The 21229-nt window shown below is 36.7% G+C and overlaps 1 protein-coding gene across 16 annotated transcripts in view; it reads left to right on the top strand.

Annotated features, from left to right (window-relative positions):
• The window catches only part of TMEM117 (transmembrane protein 117), a 522112-nt gene that overhangs the window by 83949 nt on the left and 416934 nt on the right, over positions 1-21229 (top strand). For all 16 annotated transcript variants that reach the window (XR_014252821.1, XM_082422581.1, XM_082422573.1 and 13 more), the window contains one exon: positions 3870-4002. Coding sequence is in view for 15 of the 16 variants with exons in the window: in XM_082422581.1 (XP_082278707.1) it covers positions 3870-4002 (133 nt within the window). In the remaining variant the exon portion in view is untranslated. The remainder of the gene's footprint in view (positions 1-3869; positions 4003-21229) is intronic.

The raw sequence follows: 21229 nt of genomic DNA, 5'->3' as shown, positions 1-21229 counted from the left end.
CTCTTAAGTCACCAGCATTATTATTTGACTTTTAAAGTACATCCATTAGTGAATTTTTTGACATATGCATATGTTAAGAAAGAAATTCACATTTTAATTTTCCAAGAACTCTAATTGCTGGTCTTAGCAGTTCTTCAATATCAACTGCTGAATTAAATAAATAGGTCAAGGCTGAAAGACTTGCAGCAAAGGGAACATTGAGTCAAATCAGTCTAAAATAAGATCACATTTTCATTAAATACCCAAATGATGGTTGACTTTGAACACCTTCCTACCCTGCTCACAGCTGTATCTCCAGCACCTAGAACCACAGCTGGCATGTAATAAGCACACATTAAATATTTGTTCAAAGAATAAATAATATTCTTTACAGCTTGCTTTAAGATATTTGTGGCATGGGTTTTTTACTCTCAAGCATTCTGTGTTAAATATCTATTTATAATATTCCTGTCAATGTGTTGTGTGGAGACTTGCAAATCCCTGGCTTTCTATAATTATTATTATTTTTTTATTTTTTATTTTTTAATTTTTTCTAAAGCCTGCCTTTTTTCTGATTTGCATATTGTCCTTTAAACAAGGCCTGGGAATGCACAGTAAGACTGATTGGCATACTTATACTACTTTATATATTCAAATTTTTACTTTATGATTATACTTGCTGATACTAGGATTTTTAAATAGAAAATATGCTCTATTGTAAATATTTTTGAATATATTAGAATCATATTATCTTGCTAAACATCAAAAAATCACATTTATGGTCAATTAATACTATGGATTATGTATTTCTCATAACTCTAAATCTTTGTTTTGTGTAAGCCATCTCTCTTTGAATTTTTTTTTTTAACATCTTTATTGGAGTATAATTGCTTTACAATGGTATGTTAGTTTCTGCTTTATAACAAAGTGAATCAGTTATACATATACTTTTGTTCCCATATCTCTTCCCTCTTGCGTCTCCCTCCCTCCCACCCTCCCTATCCCACCCCTCTAGGTTATTGATTCAGTTAATCAACAAGCTCTGTAAGGCTGTAATATGCAGCGTTAGTATCCTTTGCTTCAGTAGAACATTTTCCACATTCTTCTTTCAGTTATAATTCACATTCCCCCTGACTTTCAGATTTGTCCTTTGCTTCTCTTGTGCAGGCCATGAAACCAGATAATGTAACCAAATCTCCCGTTTTTGCTCCATTTAAAGTTTTAGCTAGGGTAGTGTTTCTGTGAGTCTGGTTTCCAAATGAAATCTGAAGTGCTATGTTAATAAAAGAAAGGGACAAGGGAAAATTAGTAGTTTAATCTTAAAAGATGATTTCTTCCTATGCTCAGTAGCCTACATGAGAGCTACTGTCTGTCCCTAGAGAGATCATTTACAGATGGAAATATACATATTTTCCCCATACCTTTAACATATCATCAAAAAAAGGGAATATTTTCTCTAGTGAGAAATTTTACTATTAAGGTTTCAGGCCTACCCTATTTGAATTGTAGTTCCTATATGTGAATCATCTCCTTTATCATTATTTAGATAAACTTTCTCTTAGGAGAAGCCAGGGTGACCTATGTTTATTTTTTTCTTAATCCTGTTTTTTTTTTTTTTTAATCTTCTTCACCTTTCAGGATACTAGTGCTCTCAGTTCTCTTTATCATAAATCAAAATATTTATCTGGACTAATTATGATACTAGTAATTTTTACTTTAGTGTTCATCTTAATACATTTTCCTCTTTGAAGTATTTGCATTTTAACATTCTTTTTTTCTTTTTTTATTGAAGTATAGTTGATGTACAATATTATATGTTACAATATTATACATTGTTTCACAATGTTTAAAGGTTATACTCCACTTATAGTTATTATAAAATATTGGCCCTATTCCCTGTGGTTTACAATATATCTTTGTAGCTTATTTTATACATAATAGTTTGTACCTCTTAATCCCATACCCCTATATTTCCCCTCCTCTTTCCTTCTCCTCATTGGTAACCACTAGTTTGTTCTCTATATCTGAGTCTGCTTTTTTTTTTTTTTGTTATATTCACTAGGTTGTTTTAGTTTTTAGATTCCACATATAAGTGACATCATACAGTATTTCTCTTTCTGTCTGACTTATTTCACTTAGCATAATACCCTCCGAGTCCATCTATGTTGTTGCAAATGGCAAAATTTCATTCTTTTTTATGGCTGAGTAGTATTCCATTGTGTATATACACCACATCTTCTTTAGCCATTCATCTGTTGATGGACACTTGCTTCCATACCTTGGCAATTATAAATAATGCTGCTATGAATATTGGGGTGCATGTATCATTTTTAATTAGGGTTTTTGTGAGGTTTTTTTTTGATATATACCCAGGAGTGGAATTGCTGGGTCATATGGTAGTTCTATTTTTAGTTTTTTGAGGAACCTCCATACTATTTTCCACAGTGGCTGCACCAATTTACATTCCCACCAATAGTGTACAGGGGTTCCCTTTTCTCTACATCCTCACTGACATTTGTTATTTGTGTTCTTTTTGCTGATAGCCATTGTGACAGATGTGAGATAAAATCTCACTGTGGTTTTTATTTGCATTTCCCTGATGATTAGTGACGTTGAGCATCTTTTCATGTTCCTGTTGGCCATCTGCATGTCCTCTTTGGAAAAATGTTTATTCAGGCCTTCTGCCCACTTTTTAATCAGGTTGTTTGTTTTTTTGATGTTGAGTTGTATGAGCTGTTTATATATTTTGGGTGTTAACTTATTGTCAGTCATATCATTTGCAAATATTTTCTCCCATTCAGTAGGTTGTCTTTTCGTTTTGTTGATGGTTACCTTTGCTGTGCAAAAGCTTTTAAGCTTAATTAGGTCCCATTTGTTTATTTTTGCTTTTATTTCCTTTGCTTTAGGAGACAGATTCAAAAAAATATTACTACAATTTTATGTCAAAGAGTATTCTGCCTGTGTTTTCCTCTATGAGTTTTATGGTTTCCAGTCCTACATTTTGAACTTTAATCCATTTTGAGTTTATTTTTATATATGGTGTTAGAGACTGTTCTAGTTTCATTCTTTTACATGTAGCTGTCCAGTTTTCCCAGCACCACTTATTGAAGAGACTGTCTTTTCTCCATTGTATATTCTTGCCTCCTTTGTCATAGATTAATTGACCATCCTTTCCAATTTTAGCCATTGTCTTTGTGAATGGAATTTTAGGTATCAGCGTAGAAATTATGTTTTGCTAGGAGCCATACCAACTCCATAACACATGCACACGCCACCAGGCCCCACACGCCCCACAGACTTGGGCACCAGCCTGTATGTGGTTATGGATATTTTAGCTAAGAGTAAGGCTAAGCCTTCTGTCTCTTATGACAGAGACTTTATTTTTACTGTTCATGTTTTCATGTACCTTTAACAACTGGATCTTCTTATAAGTGAAGTATGACTTGGTTTTATCATCTGACCAGTATTGGGAATGGGTCTATGGGAGCAAAAGGGAATTATATGGAATTTATGCAACATCGTTACCATTTGCCTTACTTAAGTAGTTTCAGTAAATGAACCAAAAACATATTTGTGAAATAAAAAGTAGCCGGTAATAGTGTTCTAATTAATCTTGTTTTCATGCCAGCCTAATGAGTGATCTCTGTATACCAGATTCTCATACTAGTATTGTTTGCTCTAGGATGATGATATGGGGGTTGTCTTGGACTTCATCATTTATGTGCAAAAGAGCAAAAAGGACATTAGATAGTGGTTTCACCTGTAAGACAAGTGCTAGGGCAAAGGCTTCAGAATATTTGTGAGATAATAGAGATTCACTAAAATAAAGCAAAGCTGTATGGATTTTGAGTTACAGTGTACACTGATTTCCAATAATATTTATATTGCAGGTCAGTTGCTTCGGTTAAAAATGTTTCGAGAGGATCATGGATCGTGGATGACAATGTTCTTCAGCACAATTCTCTTTCTCTTCATATTTTCTCACGTATACAACACGGTTCTTCTGATGGATGGGAACATGGGGTAGGTTGTCTTTCCCCTTTCTACTGTGGTGAGTGTTATATTTGAAACTTGTAAGAATTCAATAATTTTTTAGTTTGTAGTAGCCTAAATCTTCGTTACAAATATTCTACCCTAATAGGGATAATCTGTGCTTTTTTCTTAAGACATTTAGAGTCTTTTATCCAAGAAGCTTATCGCACTTTGCAATACTTATATAGTGTTCCTTATTCTTTAGGTCTTCTCTGTGGAGTAGTTTGAGAGCAGGTAGTAATTTCATTATAGTGACAGAGAGTATGAGAATCAGGAAATCTTCTTGACTTGTTTATAATCACACAATCAGTAGAACTGTCCTAAGATGTAGCTCTCCAGGTTTGCAATTACATTGCTCTACAATGCGTGGCTAAATAAAAGTGTTTGATACTGGTGGCATTTTTTTTTTTTTAAACTCTCTTGGCAGTTCCAACAGAGAGACCTTTGTTATAAATGGGCCTTTTTAAAAGTGGGCCACCCTGTATTAAGTCCAAGGTTGTAATCTATACTTATCAAATCACTAATCAAATCACCATGGCATGAAGATGTGCTAACAAGTAGATTGTAGATTTTTTTTTAACTTTCTCCAGTTCTTGGTTTGCTCTTTACAAATTTTAAGGGCAGAATGTAAGGAGAATGTCTTAACTTACAGCTTTAAGAATTAGATTAGTGACAATAAAAAACCACTTTAGATACTTGTTGTACCCGAAGTAGTTCCTCTAGAAGGTTTTGATCTATCCTCCCCAATAGATTGGAAAGCTAGCTCATATCCTTTTCTTCTAAATGTAGGCCAGGCAAGACTGCCGGCCAGTTCTACAGTGCAATTATTTTGATGTTATGTATAGATTTTATCCACCACTGTTCAGTGCTGAGAGGGATAACTCAATTAAAATTTTATTGTTTTTTTCCCACCATTAAAGAGATGAATTGTAAAAGAAAAGCAGGTACTTCACAAGGTTTATACTTTAGTCCATACTAACAAGTGGTAAATTCAAGAATGTGATTGCAGATCAAATGTTCAGGCTTTAGGAAGTTATTAAAATGCTTTGTCTGTAATTATTTCTTGGGCTTCAAATGACGCCATTCCTACTGGGTCTATTTTTAAATGGTGGAGTTACAGATTCTAACCCATGGCTAGTCAGAATAAGCCTCAGCCTTAGAACAGTGCCTGTATAATGGACCCGGGCAATGGTGTTCTTGGATTTATCTAACACAATCAAAAGTCTCTCTGAGAGGAACTGTGCATTCTCAGCCCTGGGACCAGAAGAGGAAGTGATCGATGTAAAACTTACTCTTTTTAAGCTGTTGCTGGAAATAAAATGTTAAATAGTATATGTACATAAAATATATCCTTTGCTCTGAAGTTGACTTTTCATCTAATTCTACTTTTTTTTTTTTTTTTTTTTAATGGAGCTAATGAGGTCTGTGCTAACCAGAAGTGCTTATTCTGAGGAAGGAAGCAGAATTAAAAATAATAAATTAAATGCAATAATAGATATTCCCTGGCACATTGTAAAACAATCAACAGCTAATAACAAAGCTAACCTTAGTGAGAGCTAACGGTTATTGACCACTCAGTAAGAGACATGAATTGTTTCAAACCTCACAATGACCCTCTGCAATAGGTATTTTTATTGTCTCCATTTTACAGATCAAGAAACTGAGGACCAGAGACTTTTGTCACTTGCCCAAAGTTACATTATAATTAAATCTCTATTTTAAGCAGTAATAGAGAAGGGGTTGAGCTATTAAGTAGTGAATTCTAGTAATACAGCCTGCTCTTCAGCTAGCACACATTTGATGGATGGTTGATCCTGTTAATCACCATATGCCTATTAGCCTTTCTTTGTATTTTTATCATTCAAGCTGAATTTGAAAATTGAAAGAAGTAGGAGATATGTGCAGGAAATAAGAGAAGGGTTAGTCTAGAATTTATGTGTATCTGTCTTAAGTAAAATTGAAGGTGATTGTCTTTTATTCTCAGACTATATAAATTCCATATTCTTATGTAACTCTTGAACTCTTCACCAATATGCCTCATCTTTGTTGAAAAGGATCTTTGCTTGAGAGGACATCTTTAATGGTGCTACTTTTTAAAGAAAAATCCAAAGCAAGGGGAAAATGGTGTAGTTCTACAGATTAAAAAATTAAATCTCCGTTTATAAAAGATGTATTATCAACAGTTACAACACATGCCATTTGAACTAGTGAGCGCTTTAATGTAGGAATGCAAACCTGGAGGAAAATCAGTTCTTAGAGCAGGTGGATACCACTGTGCCTTTGGGGTAGGAGCACCATGTTACCTGAGGCGTTGCCCTATCCTGTTTAGGGCAGGGAATGAGGGAGCCAGAGGGTACAGAAAGGACAACAGGCTCACAGATGTCATGACTGACTGGTTTTCTATCAGAGGATTGCTGGTGGTAGAGAGGAATTCTGGATTCTTTACACTGAATCTGATTTGCATTGGGGATTTCAACCTGTGCTGGTCTGTGGCTCTTTCTAGGAATATTGGTCTAGAACCATTCTGAAAAGGATTTCAAGGATTTTCTATGATGGCTAGACTTGTGTTTATGTATTTTAGAACTCCTTTCCAAAACAGAAGCCGTTAGGCCTACAGAGAGTGGATTTAGGATTTAAGGAAGGAAAAAAAGAAGTTTCCCTAGAATGATTTGCTTTTTTCCCTCCCTTCTCCCCCCACCCCGCAATTTTAGAATTGTTTGTAAATTTAGTCTCAACCAGAGTCCCTTGATCCCTTGTTACCGAGAACAAAGTCCCTAGGTTTATCTGATCAGAACTGATAGTTTTAGCCAGAGCTCGCTTGATAAGAGTCAAGTAGCGTGCTCCTGGAGCTCTCATTACAGCGAGTGCCCTGAAGTGTGCACTCACTCATGGCTTCAGCCATCTGTGGGGAGCCAGGCTGAGAGGCAGTGAGATGGAGAGGGAAAGAGGGGAGTTAGAGATGTGCTGAAGGGACCAAGACAATCCCTATTTCCTACACTCAGGGGAAAGTCTTCTCTCACCTTTGATTCTCCCTCCACATCTCCTGCCACCAAAGTGCTGCTTTATTCTTTAAGTCACCAAGATGAACTCAATTCATCTTCCATAAATGTGTGAGGTCGTAGGTGAGGGTTCTGCTGCAGAGAAGACTCCCATCCTGGGCAGAGTTTTACATCTAGACATTTTATAAACAACTTCCTTTTTACAAGGTGGCAGACTAGCTAACCTGAAGCCTCTCCTCCTGCAAAACCTTCAGGAATGCTGAAAAATACAATGCAGACTTAGACTTTTTTCCCTCTTCATTTAATATTATTTGCTTATTTTTATTTTTTAGATGCGATTAACATTGATTGATTGAAATATAGTTGATTGACAATATTATGTCAGTTTCAGGTGTACTCTATAGGGATTTGACATTTGCATACATTATGAAATGATCACTATGATAAGTTTAGTAACCATCTGTCCCCATACAAAGTTATTACAGTATTATTGACCATATTCCTTATACTTAATATTACATACCTGTGGCTTATTTATTTTATAACTGGAAGTTTGTACCTCTTAATCTCCTTCACCTATTTCGCCCTCATCACTTCCCTCCCCTCTGGCAACAACCTGTTTGTTCTCTGTATCTATAACTCTTCATTTTGTTTTGTTTGTGCCTTTGTTTTGTTTTTTAGATTGCACATAAAAGTGAGATCATATGGTGTTTGTCTTTCTCTGTCTGACTTATTTCACTTCGTGTAATACCCTCTAGATCCATCCATGTTGTTGCAATGGCAACGTTTCATTTCTTTTTTTTAATGACTAATTGTATATGTAATACCACATCTTCTTTATCCATTCATATATGGATGGACACTTAGGTTATTTCCATATATTGGCTATTGTAAATAATGCTACAGTGAACATAGGGGTGCATATATCTTTTCAAATTAGTGTTTTTATTTTGGGGGGGTAAATACCCAGAAGTAAAATTGCTAGATCATATGGTAGTTCTATTTTTCTTTTCTTGAGGAGCCTCCATACTGTTTTCTATAGTGGCACCAATTTACATTCCCAGCAACAGTGCACGAGGGTTCCCTTTTCTCCACATCCTCACCAATGCTTGTTATTTGTTGTCTTTTTGATGATAGCCATTCTGACAGGTGTAAGGTGACATCTCATCGTGGTTTTGATTTGTATTTCCCTGATGAGTAGTGATGTTGAACATCTTTTTATGTGCCTGTTAGTCATCTGTATGTCTTTGGAGAAATGTGTATTCAGGTCCTCTGCCCACTTTTAAATCTGGTTGTTCTTTCAGTGTTGGGTTGTATAAGTTCTTTGTATATGTTGAATATTGACCCCTTATCCAATATATTGTTTGCAAATATCTTCTCCTATTCAGTATGTGGCCTTTTCATTTTGTTGATAATTTCCTTCGCTCTGCAAAAGCTTTTTAGTTTGATGTAGTCCCATTTGTTTATTTTCACTTTTGTTTCCCTTGCCTGAGGAGACAGATCCAAAAAAATATTGCTAAGACTTATGTAAAAGAGCATACTGCCTATGTTTTCTTCCGGGAGTTTTATGGTCTCAGGTCTTACACTTAAGTCTTTAATCCATTTTGAGTTTATTTTTCTATGTGGTGTGAGAAAGTAGTCCAGTTTGATTTTTTTGCTTGTAGCTGTCCAGTTTTCCCCAAACCCTGATGATAGACCTTTTATAAATGCATAGCTGAGCTTACCCAAAGATAAGGAAAAACCCTGAGGCCAAAAATGAAGAAGGATCTGAACACCAAAGCAGTGAGCCTGTGAAGTGACACTCAGGCAGTGACTCAGGAACTTGAGTTTTAACTTCCACATTTGCATCAGAAACAAGGATCTGGGCTTGTATAAGTGAGAAATTGAAACAGAAGCCTCCACATTAGATGGTCCTGCAAACTGCTACTGAGAAAGGATGGACTGGAAAACATATATAACCACTAGCACAGGGAACATCAAGAAGCTTGTCTGACTTAGATTGGGCTTTGGGTAGAACACAAAAATCTTCCAAGAACTCATAGCCACAGGTGTGGTTTTATGGTTTTCATATACATTTTCCTTTGGACTTTAGAACCCTCCACCCCCCCACCCAGGTCTCCCTGGCTGTTCTCTTCTCCCAGTTTCAAGTTTCTACTTCTCTCTGGAGTACCTCCCCACCCCCAAATAACTTCCAGAATTCCTCTGTTTCCTTATACAGAGCAATTTAGTTCCCTCCAACTTTTGTCCACTTTGATTTATCTGGGGCTTTTCCTTTCATAACCAAAATCATATTAATGCATGTTCCCATCAAAAGGACCAATACTCTAAGATGAATGCTGTTGACTTCTCAGAATATGAAGGGGCTGCTGCCATGGCATTTTGCATATTTTAAAAATAGCAATTGTCCTTTCTCCGTTCCTTCAGCTGTGTATTTAATTAACTGTCTCTTGGGAGAGAAAAACGAAGATACTCAAAGAAAAAGGGGCAAAGCAAGTAACGAAGTTAAAATTAGGGTTATGTAATAATCACGGTTCAACAATACAGTGCCTTGTTTACATACAGGACTGAAGCTTCAAGGCAGCGAGACATAAATAGGGAAGAAACACGAAACCATTTTCTCCTACAGTTACAGGACTTGGTTAAAATTGATTCTAAATGAATCTCTCTCCAATTTTTAAAATTTCCTCTGTGTTCACTAGGTGCCTTAAAGCCAATCTATTAGAAGTTCTTTATGGATAGAAATGGAGAGCTCTTCTCCCAAGTCCAGACTGAGGACTTTACTGACAGAAACTGAGTGAGACACATAGGGCTGGGAAGGGTTTTCAGTGTTTGGACACTTCACACCCCTTTTGACGTTGTCTTTCTGAACAACTTCTTAGTCATGGAACATTTTAGCACCCATAGTATTACGCCCTAATTTAGGAAAGGCTTGCCTGGTCTTTTCAAATATACCAGTCCCCCAAAGGATAACACGTGTGTAATGTGTGAGAAATGAAACGGTGGGAAAGAAAAGCGTTTGCACCGTGGTTGAGGCTTATAAAAAGATTCTGAAAGCAGCCACTTGATGGCAGCAAAGGGCATGTTTTCATCACTGATTGTTTCAATGTTATCACTGGCAGGTTTTCTCTCCTTCGAAAAGAAGACTCTTCCCCCTCTGAATTTCTGAAACTTGGTGTTGAAATATTTGCTCTCTTAGTGTTTAATGGCAATCTTTAAGAAATCGACATAGTGAGCTCTCTAATAAGCACCTATTTCGTGATGTGCTTGGCCCCCTTTTACGTTCTAAAACAAGGTTTAAATAATAGCACATATAAACATCTGTATGCACACGTGCACATCTATATGTTTATAGACTTACTCCAGTGTTACAAGGATAAATATCGTGTTTCTCACTGAGGAAACTAGACACTTGACTCACTGATAAAAATTCCTCTATGGACTAGAATGTGTCCAAAGAGTGCATACTATTTAGGATAGGATATGGAGAAGCTGATGTTTTCTAGTGTTAATCACGAAGAAAAGTTGTATCTTTTTTCCTGATACAAAGCCTTTTCCAGAGGAGTTTTACAAATATTAATTAATATATCAATGTGTGTTAAGTATTGCAGGGACAGAATTTGAGAAATTAAGACAAAGTGATTCAGGCAATTTCAAAAAATGAATATTAGTATTCCTATTCAGGACCTGAAAAAAATGGAGGTAAGAATTAGGTGATGAGCGTAATGAAAATGGAGTAAGTTCTGCCCCTTCTGTTTCCTTTCTGATAAGTTTTAGTAAGAACTTGTACGGGGCACTCACTGAATGAACGCCGTGAGCACAGTGGGCGCTCGGTTGAGGAGAGGAGACGGGAGGGAATATTTGAAATGGACACTCTCTTAACATCTACAATGCATGGCTTTTAAGTACAGAAGCGGCAGCAAAAGCAAGCAAGGAAAAATAAGAAAAACAAGTGAGAGACTGGTACTTGTCTATAGGTTGCATGAAATTGTTCAAGATCTAATAATGCTTTGTAAAGTCCATGTGTACAGCTGGCCTAGGCCTTAGCCTGACACTCTATTATCGTTTTTTTGTTTTGTTTGTTTGTTTGTTTTTTTAAAAGAATGACCGAACTCTGGTGCAGTAGTGTGTCCATACATTGTATCAGAAAAGACTCTGATTTATAGCTTCAGTTTCTCTTGTCAGGGATGTATGTTTCAGCACATTATTTTGCCCAAAGCTGAATTATCCTTTAATGGAAAAAAATCAGGTGAAATTATACTCTAGGCAGTACTTTTTTCTTTACTAAATTCACTACTTTTAAAACCTTCACTAATGCTTTCAGATTCCTTAAACAAACTTTTCCTCTTTCTAGTCACCACTGGTCTAGAAATAGGAGCCCTGGTACATGTTTTTATTGTTAAGAACTGTGATTTTCATTTGCTTTTGCTCTTCAGTACAAAGTTGGTTGACCTGCTACCACTGTTTATACTGGTAGCTTCATTCTAAGGAAGGAATGTTTGTGAGTTTTTTTGTTTTTTTTTAAAAAAGATTTTTATTTATTTATTTATTTTTATTTTTGGCTGTGCTGGGTCTTAGTTTCTGTGCGAGGGCTTTCTCTAGTTGCGGCAAGCGGGGGCCACTCTTCATCGCGGTGGGCGGGCCTCTCACTGTCGCGGCCTCTCTTGTTGCGGAGCACAAGCTCCAGACGCGCAGGCTCAGTAGCTGTGGCTCACGGGCCTAGTTGCTCCGCGGCTCTGCGGCATGTGGGATCTTCCCAGACCAGGGCTTGAACCCGTGTTCCCTGCATTGGCAGGCAGATTCTCAACCACTGCGCCACCAGGGAAGCCCTGTGAGTTTGTTTTGAAAGATGCTAAATTTATTTTGGGAAATGACAAGACAAAATTTAAATTGTCTTTAATAATGTTAAACTATACAGTTTTTGTATGACGTAAACTGACAAAATAACTGAAGTACAAATGTATCCATTTAAATTGTAGTAAATGAAAAAAGGGATCTGATGTTACTTTCAGTAGCATGTAATAAAACACTGAATTTAGGGATGGGTAAAGGATGGAGGCCTGGGGCAGGGTTCAGGAGCTGGGGTGGGGAGAAAGCCTAGCTGTGTTAGTGAAGCCTGGAAGTACTTGAGTCAATGGCTGAAAAGCTTGATTGGCTGCTAATACAAGGCTGAATGCAAATTTTGCTAGAGTGGTGCTTTAAATAATTTGTTGGCTTCACTCTTAATTAGGCTAAACATTGACTTGCTTGTACGTTTAATTCACAATAATAGCAGAATTAATTACTAAGGCTGGGAGGAAGGGGCAGAGCTGGTTGCCCAGAATGGGCTCGTGAGAAGAAAAGCTGGAAATGAATAGCTGAGTCTGGTCAAGACAGCTGACCCAGTGGGGTACTGGGGAGAGGGAGGGAAGGAGGGAGGCTGGTGAGAAAGAAAGGAAGGGAGAAAGGGAGGCGGGGGGAGAGAGAGACAGACAGACTGACAAACTTATTTAGCCAAAGGCAGTATAGCAACAGGGCTCAGGTGGCTGCTTTTAATACTATTGGTTGCACGTTACTTGGTTTTGATGGTACAAGGGTAAAATAGCGCAGTGTGACCAAATTGTCACAGGTTTACTGTTAGTGTTGTCTGCATTGATGAAATTTTAAAACATTAATGAAAAACACAATCAATGTTGCATCCTTATTACTCTACGGCGTACATTATCATCTGTCCAGAATCGACATTGATTTGACACACTTTGGAGGTATTCTGTGATCATTGTTCATAGTTGCTTTTTTCAACTCTCTTATTAAATAGTTTATCAGCTTGTTACTGGGGAAGAATTCTGATCCAGGAATCAGATACCTGGGTTGGAGCCCCATCTTAGCTACGTACTGGCAAAAATAACTCAGAAAAGTTAAACAGTTTCCTTTTTTTTTTTTTAGAAATTGGTTGTTGTGATAGGATTCTTATTAGTATTAGTGCTATCAGCATCATCATTATTATTATTAATCTGGGGGAAATGCGTGCTTCTAAAGTGGAGAAACAAACTAAATTAAAGATTGCTAAAAATCTTGAGTGCCTTTAGTTTTGCTTGGTATGCAAGGCAATGTGGTGTAGTAGAAACAGCATGGACTTCTGTCCTGACACCCTGTATCTGTGTGACCCTAGGGAAACTTTACTTCCTGAGCCTGAGTTCCTCCAGCATACAATGGGGATATTGGTACCTACCTTAGTGTTGTTGTGACAATCAGAGATAACAATGTATGCAAAGCAGTTGATGTGGTTCCTGCCATGCCATGAGCTCCTGATAAATGCTAGCTGCTGTTATAATAACAGAACATTTTAGCTTCTTAAATCTTTAGCTCTCAATAAATATCAGTTGTTATAGTAACAAGTACTTTGGTTAATGTAATGAAATGACATAATTTATGGCAATGATCTTATTACATTATAATCAATTATAATAATTACTATCAATTTCATAAAAAATGCCCAAATCAATGCCTGGCACCAGTAGGTCTTCAGTAAGTATTAATTTCCTATGCCATGAAACGTCATACATAATCTTAAATTTACTTGATTTAGGAGTGAAATTAGTACATGGAATACATAGCACCTGGCTCAAATGCTATTGGAACACATCTTTATGAGTGCGCATAAGCTATTCTTTCTTTTGTTTTTCATCAGTGAAAAGTAAATACAGGAAACGAATATTTCATTAGGATTCAGAAAAGCAAATCAAACACATATTAAGTTACTAAATGATTATTCGCTAATTTTGACCTTTTTGAAAAGAGAGGGAAAATTTGGTGGAATTATGGCTGACATCATGTAAATTAATGACATAGTGGTCTCTGTGTGTGTGCATGTGTGTTGTGTGTGTATCCATTATCTAGAGACTATATAATAATAAGCATCTTTAGGTTCCTTCTCAATTCCTTTTCCTCAGTGGTGAACATGCAGGAAATAAATACTTTCCAGACATGAAAAACTGATGTATACGGTAACCCAAGGTTCAAGGTTTACCAAAAGTTGTATAGTTAAATAAATTAATAAGAGATGACTCAGCACTAGCTTAGAAGTGACATTTCTGTGACAAGTTATTCCATTTGTAATCTATTAACCCCATAGTTATTCTTGAGGGATTGATGAAAAGCAGTAAACAGAGTTCTATTGATAAAATATTTCATCATTCAAATAGTTCCTTGTTCTAGTAATGTCAATGGCAGAATAATTATATACACTGCTCTGGCAGCTTGGTTCAGAATGTCTACAACCTCTTTTGCACCAGAGCAGGAGGATAATGACTTTTTCATGAAGTCTGCCTGAGCTCTTCTCAAGGGGAGAATCACATTGGAGCTGGTTAACTTCTCTCTATTTCAGTTTCCTTTAGGCTACCATGAGGGTACCCTGACACCCTACATTTTTTTTTTTCTAGAGAAGCAAGTGTGCATAATACACTGGATTAAGTTACTGTCAAAAGACACAGAAGAGCATAATAATAATTGCAATATTGAAATTCCTTAGAAATGGGATATGCAAAGACAGATCCTGATTAAAGCAACATATTAAGTGAATATTCTTACCTAGTTAAAAAAAAAACTGTATTACATCCTTTATAATAAAAGATAAAAAATATAAAAAAATTTGAAGAAAGTAAAGAGGTATTAGATTTTGACTTATATTTTGTAGGCTACATATTTTAATTCTCTCTCCTTAAAATACATATTTTAAAAGATTAGGAGGATGGTTCTCAGGTATGTTGAAAAGTGTAAAATATTAAACATCATGTGCAGTTAACAGGAAAAAATATATATCACATATAAAATGATTATATTCTTTTAGCAAAAAAATTAATGGATTTGTTTCCTTCGAGACTGTCCATATAATATATTTAATGTGTATTCTGTTATTTTGATATATTATAAAATATACATTATATATAATAGTATATATTATTCAGTATACTGTTATACACATATATGTATATATGTATAAAATGTTAATTATTAGGTAATCAAATCTATTTATTAATTAAGTCATTTACTTTTATTAGAGAGTTTGATGTGTAAACTTAAAGCTAAGCACCCAAAATAATTCACTGATGATAAAGTTACGAGTAACTACCCAGGGAGAAGAAATTGTAGCAGTATGTATGTTCTGAACCTCACAGAGTCATCTTAATTGAATATGTGGATATTCATAAAAATGAGAAATAAGTAAGATTTTGTAGGTGTTAAACGAGTAACAGATGTGATATTTATGTTGGGATTATGTCAAGTTAATGCATACATAGGGTTCAGAAAAAGGAGAAAGCTAAGTCAGCTTCTTAAACAATTTAAGTGTCTGGAGAAGATGGCGTTAATCATCATTTCACTACACCATCTACAGTGGAGTCAGTTTAGGGTAAGTTTATGAAAATTCACTGACCTAAACTAGTGAAGAAGCTAGATTTGTGCACCTATTTGGTGAATTGCTTCTAGGGAATTTACCTATTACTTAGACCCTCAGGCTATGGGACAGTTCTTAATTAAAATTCACAATAGCGGGACTTCCTGATGGTCCAGCGGTTAAGACTCCATGCTTCCATTGCAGGAGGCATGGGTTCAATCCCTAGTCAGGGAAATAAGATCCCGCATGACGCATGGCATGGCCAAAAAATAAGTAAATAAAATAAAATAAAATTCACAATAGCCATTTCTCCTTATGTTTCTTAGGAACAGGGTCTCAGACAAAGTCAGGCTATTGACACTGTTAATTTCTCTGAGCTTGGCCTCATTGATTAAAAAATACACTTTTTGAGTCTTCCTTTGGGTACCAATCACCAGTTATAGTTTAGAGACTCATCTCCCTGAGATCAAAGAAATATCCAGAGCTGGTTCAGGAAGCAGGTTACGGACACATTTAATCATAGCCAGACAATGAGTGATGATGGATTACAAAGATAAGGTAAGAATCTAGGACTAGGAGATCCAAGTCAAGGTTGGCAACAAGAGATTATCTGTCATGGTTATAGACTAAATGTATAGATTACTTAAGAGTCAAAAACAATTAAAAAAAAAAAAGAATCAGCAACAAGGTAGAGATAACATCAGGAGTTTTGGAGTGTCTAATGATCACTGTGTACCCTCTTTCCCAGCCTCCCAATTTTTGTGTACAATATGAGGAAGTTTATAGACTTCATGTTGAGAGCCGCTGAAGTAGGTATCTCAGAATTAGGACACTAAATAGGAGGCTCCAATGAAAAGATCTTAAAACTAAGATATATCAGTCAGGAGAGGTTAGTGTCTGTCTCTACTTCTACTTCTCAGTAACAAATGTATTGTACTTCTCCTTCCTATGTACATTGCCTTTAATAGCCTCCTCTACCTTCTAACACACAGTGTCTGTCTTCCTATGAAAGGAATAGATATATAAACTTATTTATTTATTTATTTTTTAAATTTTATTTATTTATTTATTTTTGGCTGTGTTGGGTCTTCGTTTCTGTGTGAGGGCTTTCTCTAGTTGCGGCAAGCGGGGGCCACTCTTCATTGCGGTGCGCGGGCCTCTCACTATCGCGGCCTCTCTTGTTGTGGAGCACAGGCTCCAGACGCGCAGTCTCAGTAGTTGTGACTCACGGGCCTAGTTGCTCTGCGGCATGCGGGATCTTCCCAGACCAGGGCTCGAACCCGTGTCCCCTGCATTAGCAGGCAGATTCTCAACCACTGCGCCACCAGGGAAGCCCTATAAGCTTATTTTTTTAAAAAAAGTCATCATCCTGTGATTTGACATAAAAGGCAAAGATGAATTTTTCATCAAAATCTAATACTTATTCAATTGTATATGGTGATAATATTAGATGGCCAATCAGGATGTTAAGTGTGCCATGACTGATCAGAGGAGAAATCTGTTTGATAGCAGGAAGGAAAGATATCCAGGTTAGTTCGATTGGTGATTAGTATGCCCTTGGTTTGGTTCTTGTCTATAGCTAGTATACATTCTGATTTGGTGAATACATCCATTCTGATAGGTACTTCTCATGCCAAGTCTGTTCTAAACACTTTGAATAGCATCCCTGGTTAATAGAAATAAATGAGTTAATTTAGTGAATTCGGGAGAAAAGACACAGGTCAGTGAGATCTTAGGAAGGTATGGATAAAATGTATAATAAGTCAGAGGAATTATGAAGTGTTTTACCTTATTATGACTACAAAAATGAGATGAGTCAAGAACACAGAATTTGTTTAGTTAGAATAAAGGAGCCAACTGAGGCCAAATTTACGCAGTCCTTCTGGTTTCCCTGGCAACAGGGCCCCCTTCCCAAGCAAGTAATGTTATAGTATGAGTGAAGTAATAACTGGAGGTAGAAGAATATGTGTTCAAGTCAACTCCTACTTCTGGGAAAGTTAAGGGAGCAGTTTGCTAAAGGCAAAGGATGAGGTCATGAGAAGGGAAGAATTTAAATTAAAAAAGAAAAATCAAAGAATTAAATTAAGGCTGAGCTTGAAAGCTTCCGGGCATAGTACTGCATATAGCAATGTTTCTTCCCTGATTTTGGTTGAAGCCAGGGTAGATAGTAAATCGCATGGCTGAATATCTACATTATCTTTTCCATCATAGCCCAGAAATGGCACTGAGAAATGGTGATCTGTGTAAATTGGCTTGGTTTGCAGCCATATGCTGTGTGGATAGCTCTGCCTGCTTTTACAGTTACCCAGAAAGTTCTCATTTGCCCAGAAGGATCAAGAGGCAGTCAAAACAGGCTTGCCCATATATTTCTGTGAGTTTAGTTTACTTTGTTTTTAATGTTTCTGTAGGTTTTATTTTTCCATGCTAAATACATCTTTTCAAAATCTGCTCAATGATCTGAGCCTTTTCCACTTTTATTAAATGTATGTCATATGTGCACCACTGCTTGGAGAACCGAGAGGCTGGGAAGAGTCCACAATGGGACAATGAGAACCTCACTCTTTCAATTCTATTTTTCCTTCTCTGAACCTTTATCACTAGAAAAAGAAGAGGAAAAGGGGTATTCCCTCCATTCCACTCTCTATAGCTCCCTAAACAAATCCCTATAAAAAACAGAATAGAAATAAGGAAAAAAACCCCACAGAGTATTACCTAAATATAGGATGATTTTATAATTTATTATCCAAACCAGGACACTATTGGAAATGAAGGGGAGTGCTATTAATAGTAACATGAGAGAAAAGGCATAAACTGTCATGTTCAAGGCTAATTGAAATGTATGGTTACGCTACCTAAAATCAGTAGGTGATAACAGAGAGATCAGGCAGGAAAGAAGATCATCCGGGGATGTTCTAGAAGAAAGTCTTGGCCTTGATGCACACTGAGTATTTGAGTTCCTGGACAGTTGTAACTAATTTGCAATCAAGTTCTATTCTAATAAGGACCATGAGATTCTTCTTTTTAGCTACATTGTGTTTTATTGTTTTGGATTGGTGCCCACTTTTCATTATTTTATCTTTGCAGTATTTTCTAAAATAGCTTGAGGTATAAAAATTACATACAGTAAATTGCACATACTTAAAAGCCTTCAATTTGATACCACGCTCCTGCCTTTCCCTATCCTGACCTTCATCCCCGGGCACCTCTCGTCTTTCTATCATTATAGTTTAGCTTTCTTTTACTAGAATTTTATAAATTGAATCATACAATATGTGCTTTTATTTGGTCAGGATTCTTTCCCTCAGTAAGATTGAGATTCATCTATGTTGTTGCATGCACTGACGGATCCTTCCTTTGAATTTCTGAGTAGTATTTCTTTGTATGAGTATACCACAATTTGTTTATCCATTTGCTTGTTGGTGGCTATGTGGGTTGTTCACAATTTTGGGCTATTTGAGATGATTTTAAGATTAAAGATCTCTTGGATCTTTTCCAGAAATAACCTGTATCAGGTTAAAATGTAGGAAGAATGAGTTATTAGGCAAAAAACGAAGTGGTAGGGATCCATATTCATAGTGAAGCCTCAGAAATGGCCTTAGTGATTGACCAAAGAATGGCCAAGGTTAAGGGCTGACTTCTGCACCCATGGCTATAGTTTAGGAAAATTAAAATCAGTTCCCTTTTGCTTAGGGCAAAGCAATGGAGCACCATTTTCTCATCTTAGATCCCAAGAGGAGTGAAGAAGAGTCCCCGTAATGTGAGGAAATGACTGCAACTGTGTGCAGTGGGCAGTGTCTGAGATGGTCCCAATGATCCCCACTCCTGGTGTTCAAGCCCTTGTGCTCCCCTCCCCTTGGGTGTAGGTTGAACCTAGTGACTCACTTCTAATGAATTGAATATGGTAAAAGTGATGGGATGTTAATTCCAAGATTAGACTTCTGTCTTGCTTTCCCTTCTGTTCCCTTCCCTTCCCTCCCATCCTCTTACCCGCCCCCCGGCACCCTTACTCTGGAGAACACACTGCCCCATTGGGAGTTGTCTTATGGAGGAGGCCCACCTGGCAAAGAACAGTCTGCCAACAACAGCCAGCAAGGACCTGAGGCCTGCCAATAGCCAATAGCAAGCCAAGTGAATTTGCACCCAGATCCTCCCCACATCAAGCCTGGAGAAGACTATAGCCTCAGCAAACATGGTGATTATAGCCTGTAAGAGGCCGTCAGGCAGAGGACCCAGTTAAACTGTGCTCATATTCCTGAGCCACAGAAACTGTGAGATAATAATTGTTTGCTATTTTAAATTATTTCATTTTGGGATAATTTGTTTTCCAGCAGCAGATACACTGTGCTTAAAATAGTGAGTTCTATGTGCTGAAAATGTTCAGAAAGAAGAGCAATATATACATATTTAGACACACACACATCCAGAATGACCACAAAATCCCTGTGTATGCTGGATGGGAGTTTTTCCTATGTTTTCCTCCATTCTCTGCCCTAATTTTTATTTTCAGCTCTGTTTTTCTGGCTGTCTTCTTTCATGTTGATGGTGGAGAGAATTTAGAGCAGTCCCATGGAATATTAGCGAATAATCAACAGATAATATCAGGCACAGAGACCATATATCGTATCATACGGTGAATATTTAGGAGAAGCACTATTGATCTTTCTTATGGAAATGGTAGAGAAAATTTTCCAATGAGTTTTCATAGAGAAGACCCTCTAAAAATATAGAGAATGGCATCCTCAATGACATTTCTAGTAATTTCCTTCCAGTGACTAGAACATTAGTGAATTTTAGTGAACTGATTCTTTTCAAGTGTGTCAATATGGTCTTTATTTCCAGTCTTAAGGACTAACCTAATTGTAGGTATGGCACCCAAGTGGAACTCATTAGTTTCCCAGGAGAGCATCTTACATATTGGGCTTTTTCAACAATATCAAGCATCACAGCAAAGGCGTTTGTCAAATTTTTTCTGCAGATGGTTGGTTTCTTTTATACATAAAGTTCTACTTGTGAGCAAGGAAAAAGTAGTTGGCAGGTAACATCTTAAATTTTTTCTAGTTATATAATTCCATGATTTGTTGTCTAAAACCGATTTTTTTTTCTTTTTTAGTATTTGTTACAAAAAAGGTATATATTCAGCTTGAAAACCTGCTGAAGGAAGGTTAAATCCAGGCGACTTCTCATCCTATCCTGACTATAGGGGTAGCTAAAACTCTGCAGGATTTTTCTATTTCTCTCTTTAGAGCAGTGCAAATTCTTCGAGTCATCAGATTAGAGGTGCCATATACCACTTTAATTTAGGAGTAATTGTGCAATGCTCTTTCAGTTAGGCCTGAGAAAGTACCTGTATTTAAAATGATTTCCAGACTTGGCAGTTTTTACTGCAGCCTGCACAAGAGCAAATAATTCTTACTAAAATCACTTAACACTTCCTCGTGAGCTTTCTGTGACACACTGATTTATATGTATATCCTTTTAGCAGGAAATGAGTTTGAATTTTACTTCAGGAAGTAAGAATGATATTACAAGCAGAAATATAAAAAGATATGATAAAACACTTTCAGCTAGTAATGTCATAGCATCCCTTATCAAAGAAGGCACAACAGAGCCATGGGAATATCCTTTTACTTCGCGGAATGAAGCCGAAAATTCTCTGTAATAGTTTTAAGAAAAGATAGGAGCAATATACTCTTGGTGATAGATGTCTGTTAGTGTGGTGCAGATTTATTATCATCCCTTCAAAAATCAATTTAAAATTATACCCTACTCTCATATAAAAACGCTTGGAGGCTTCCGGCATTCACTTTGTAATTCTTCCGTCCTGTCATCTGGCAACTTGCTGATCATC

The sequence above is a fragment of the Balaenoptera physalus genome, assembly GCF_965194825.1.
Source record: "Balaenoptera physalus genome assembly, chromosome: 13".
NCBI lineage: Eukaryota > Metazoa > Chordata > Mammalia > Artiodactyla > Balaenopteridae > Balaenoptera > Balaenoptera physalus.
This window is presented reverse-complemented; position numbering and strand designations above follow the sequence as displayed.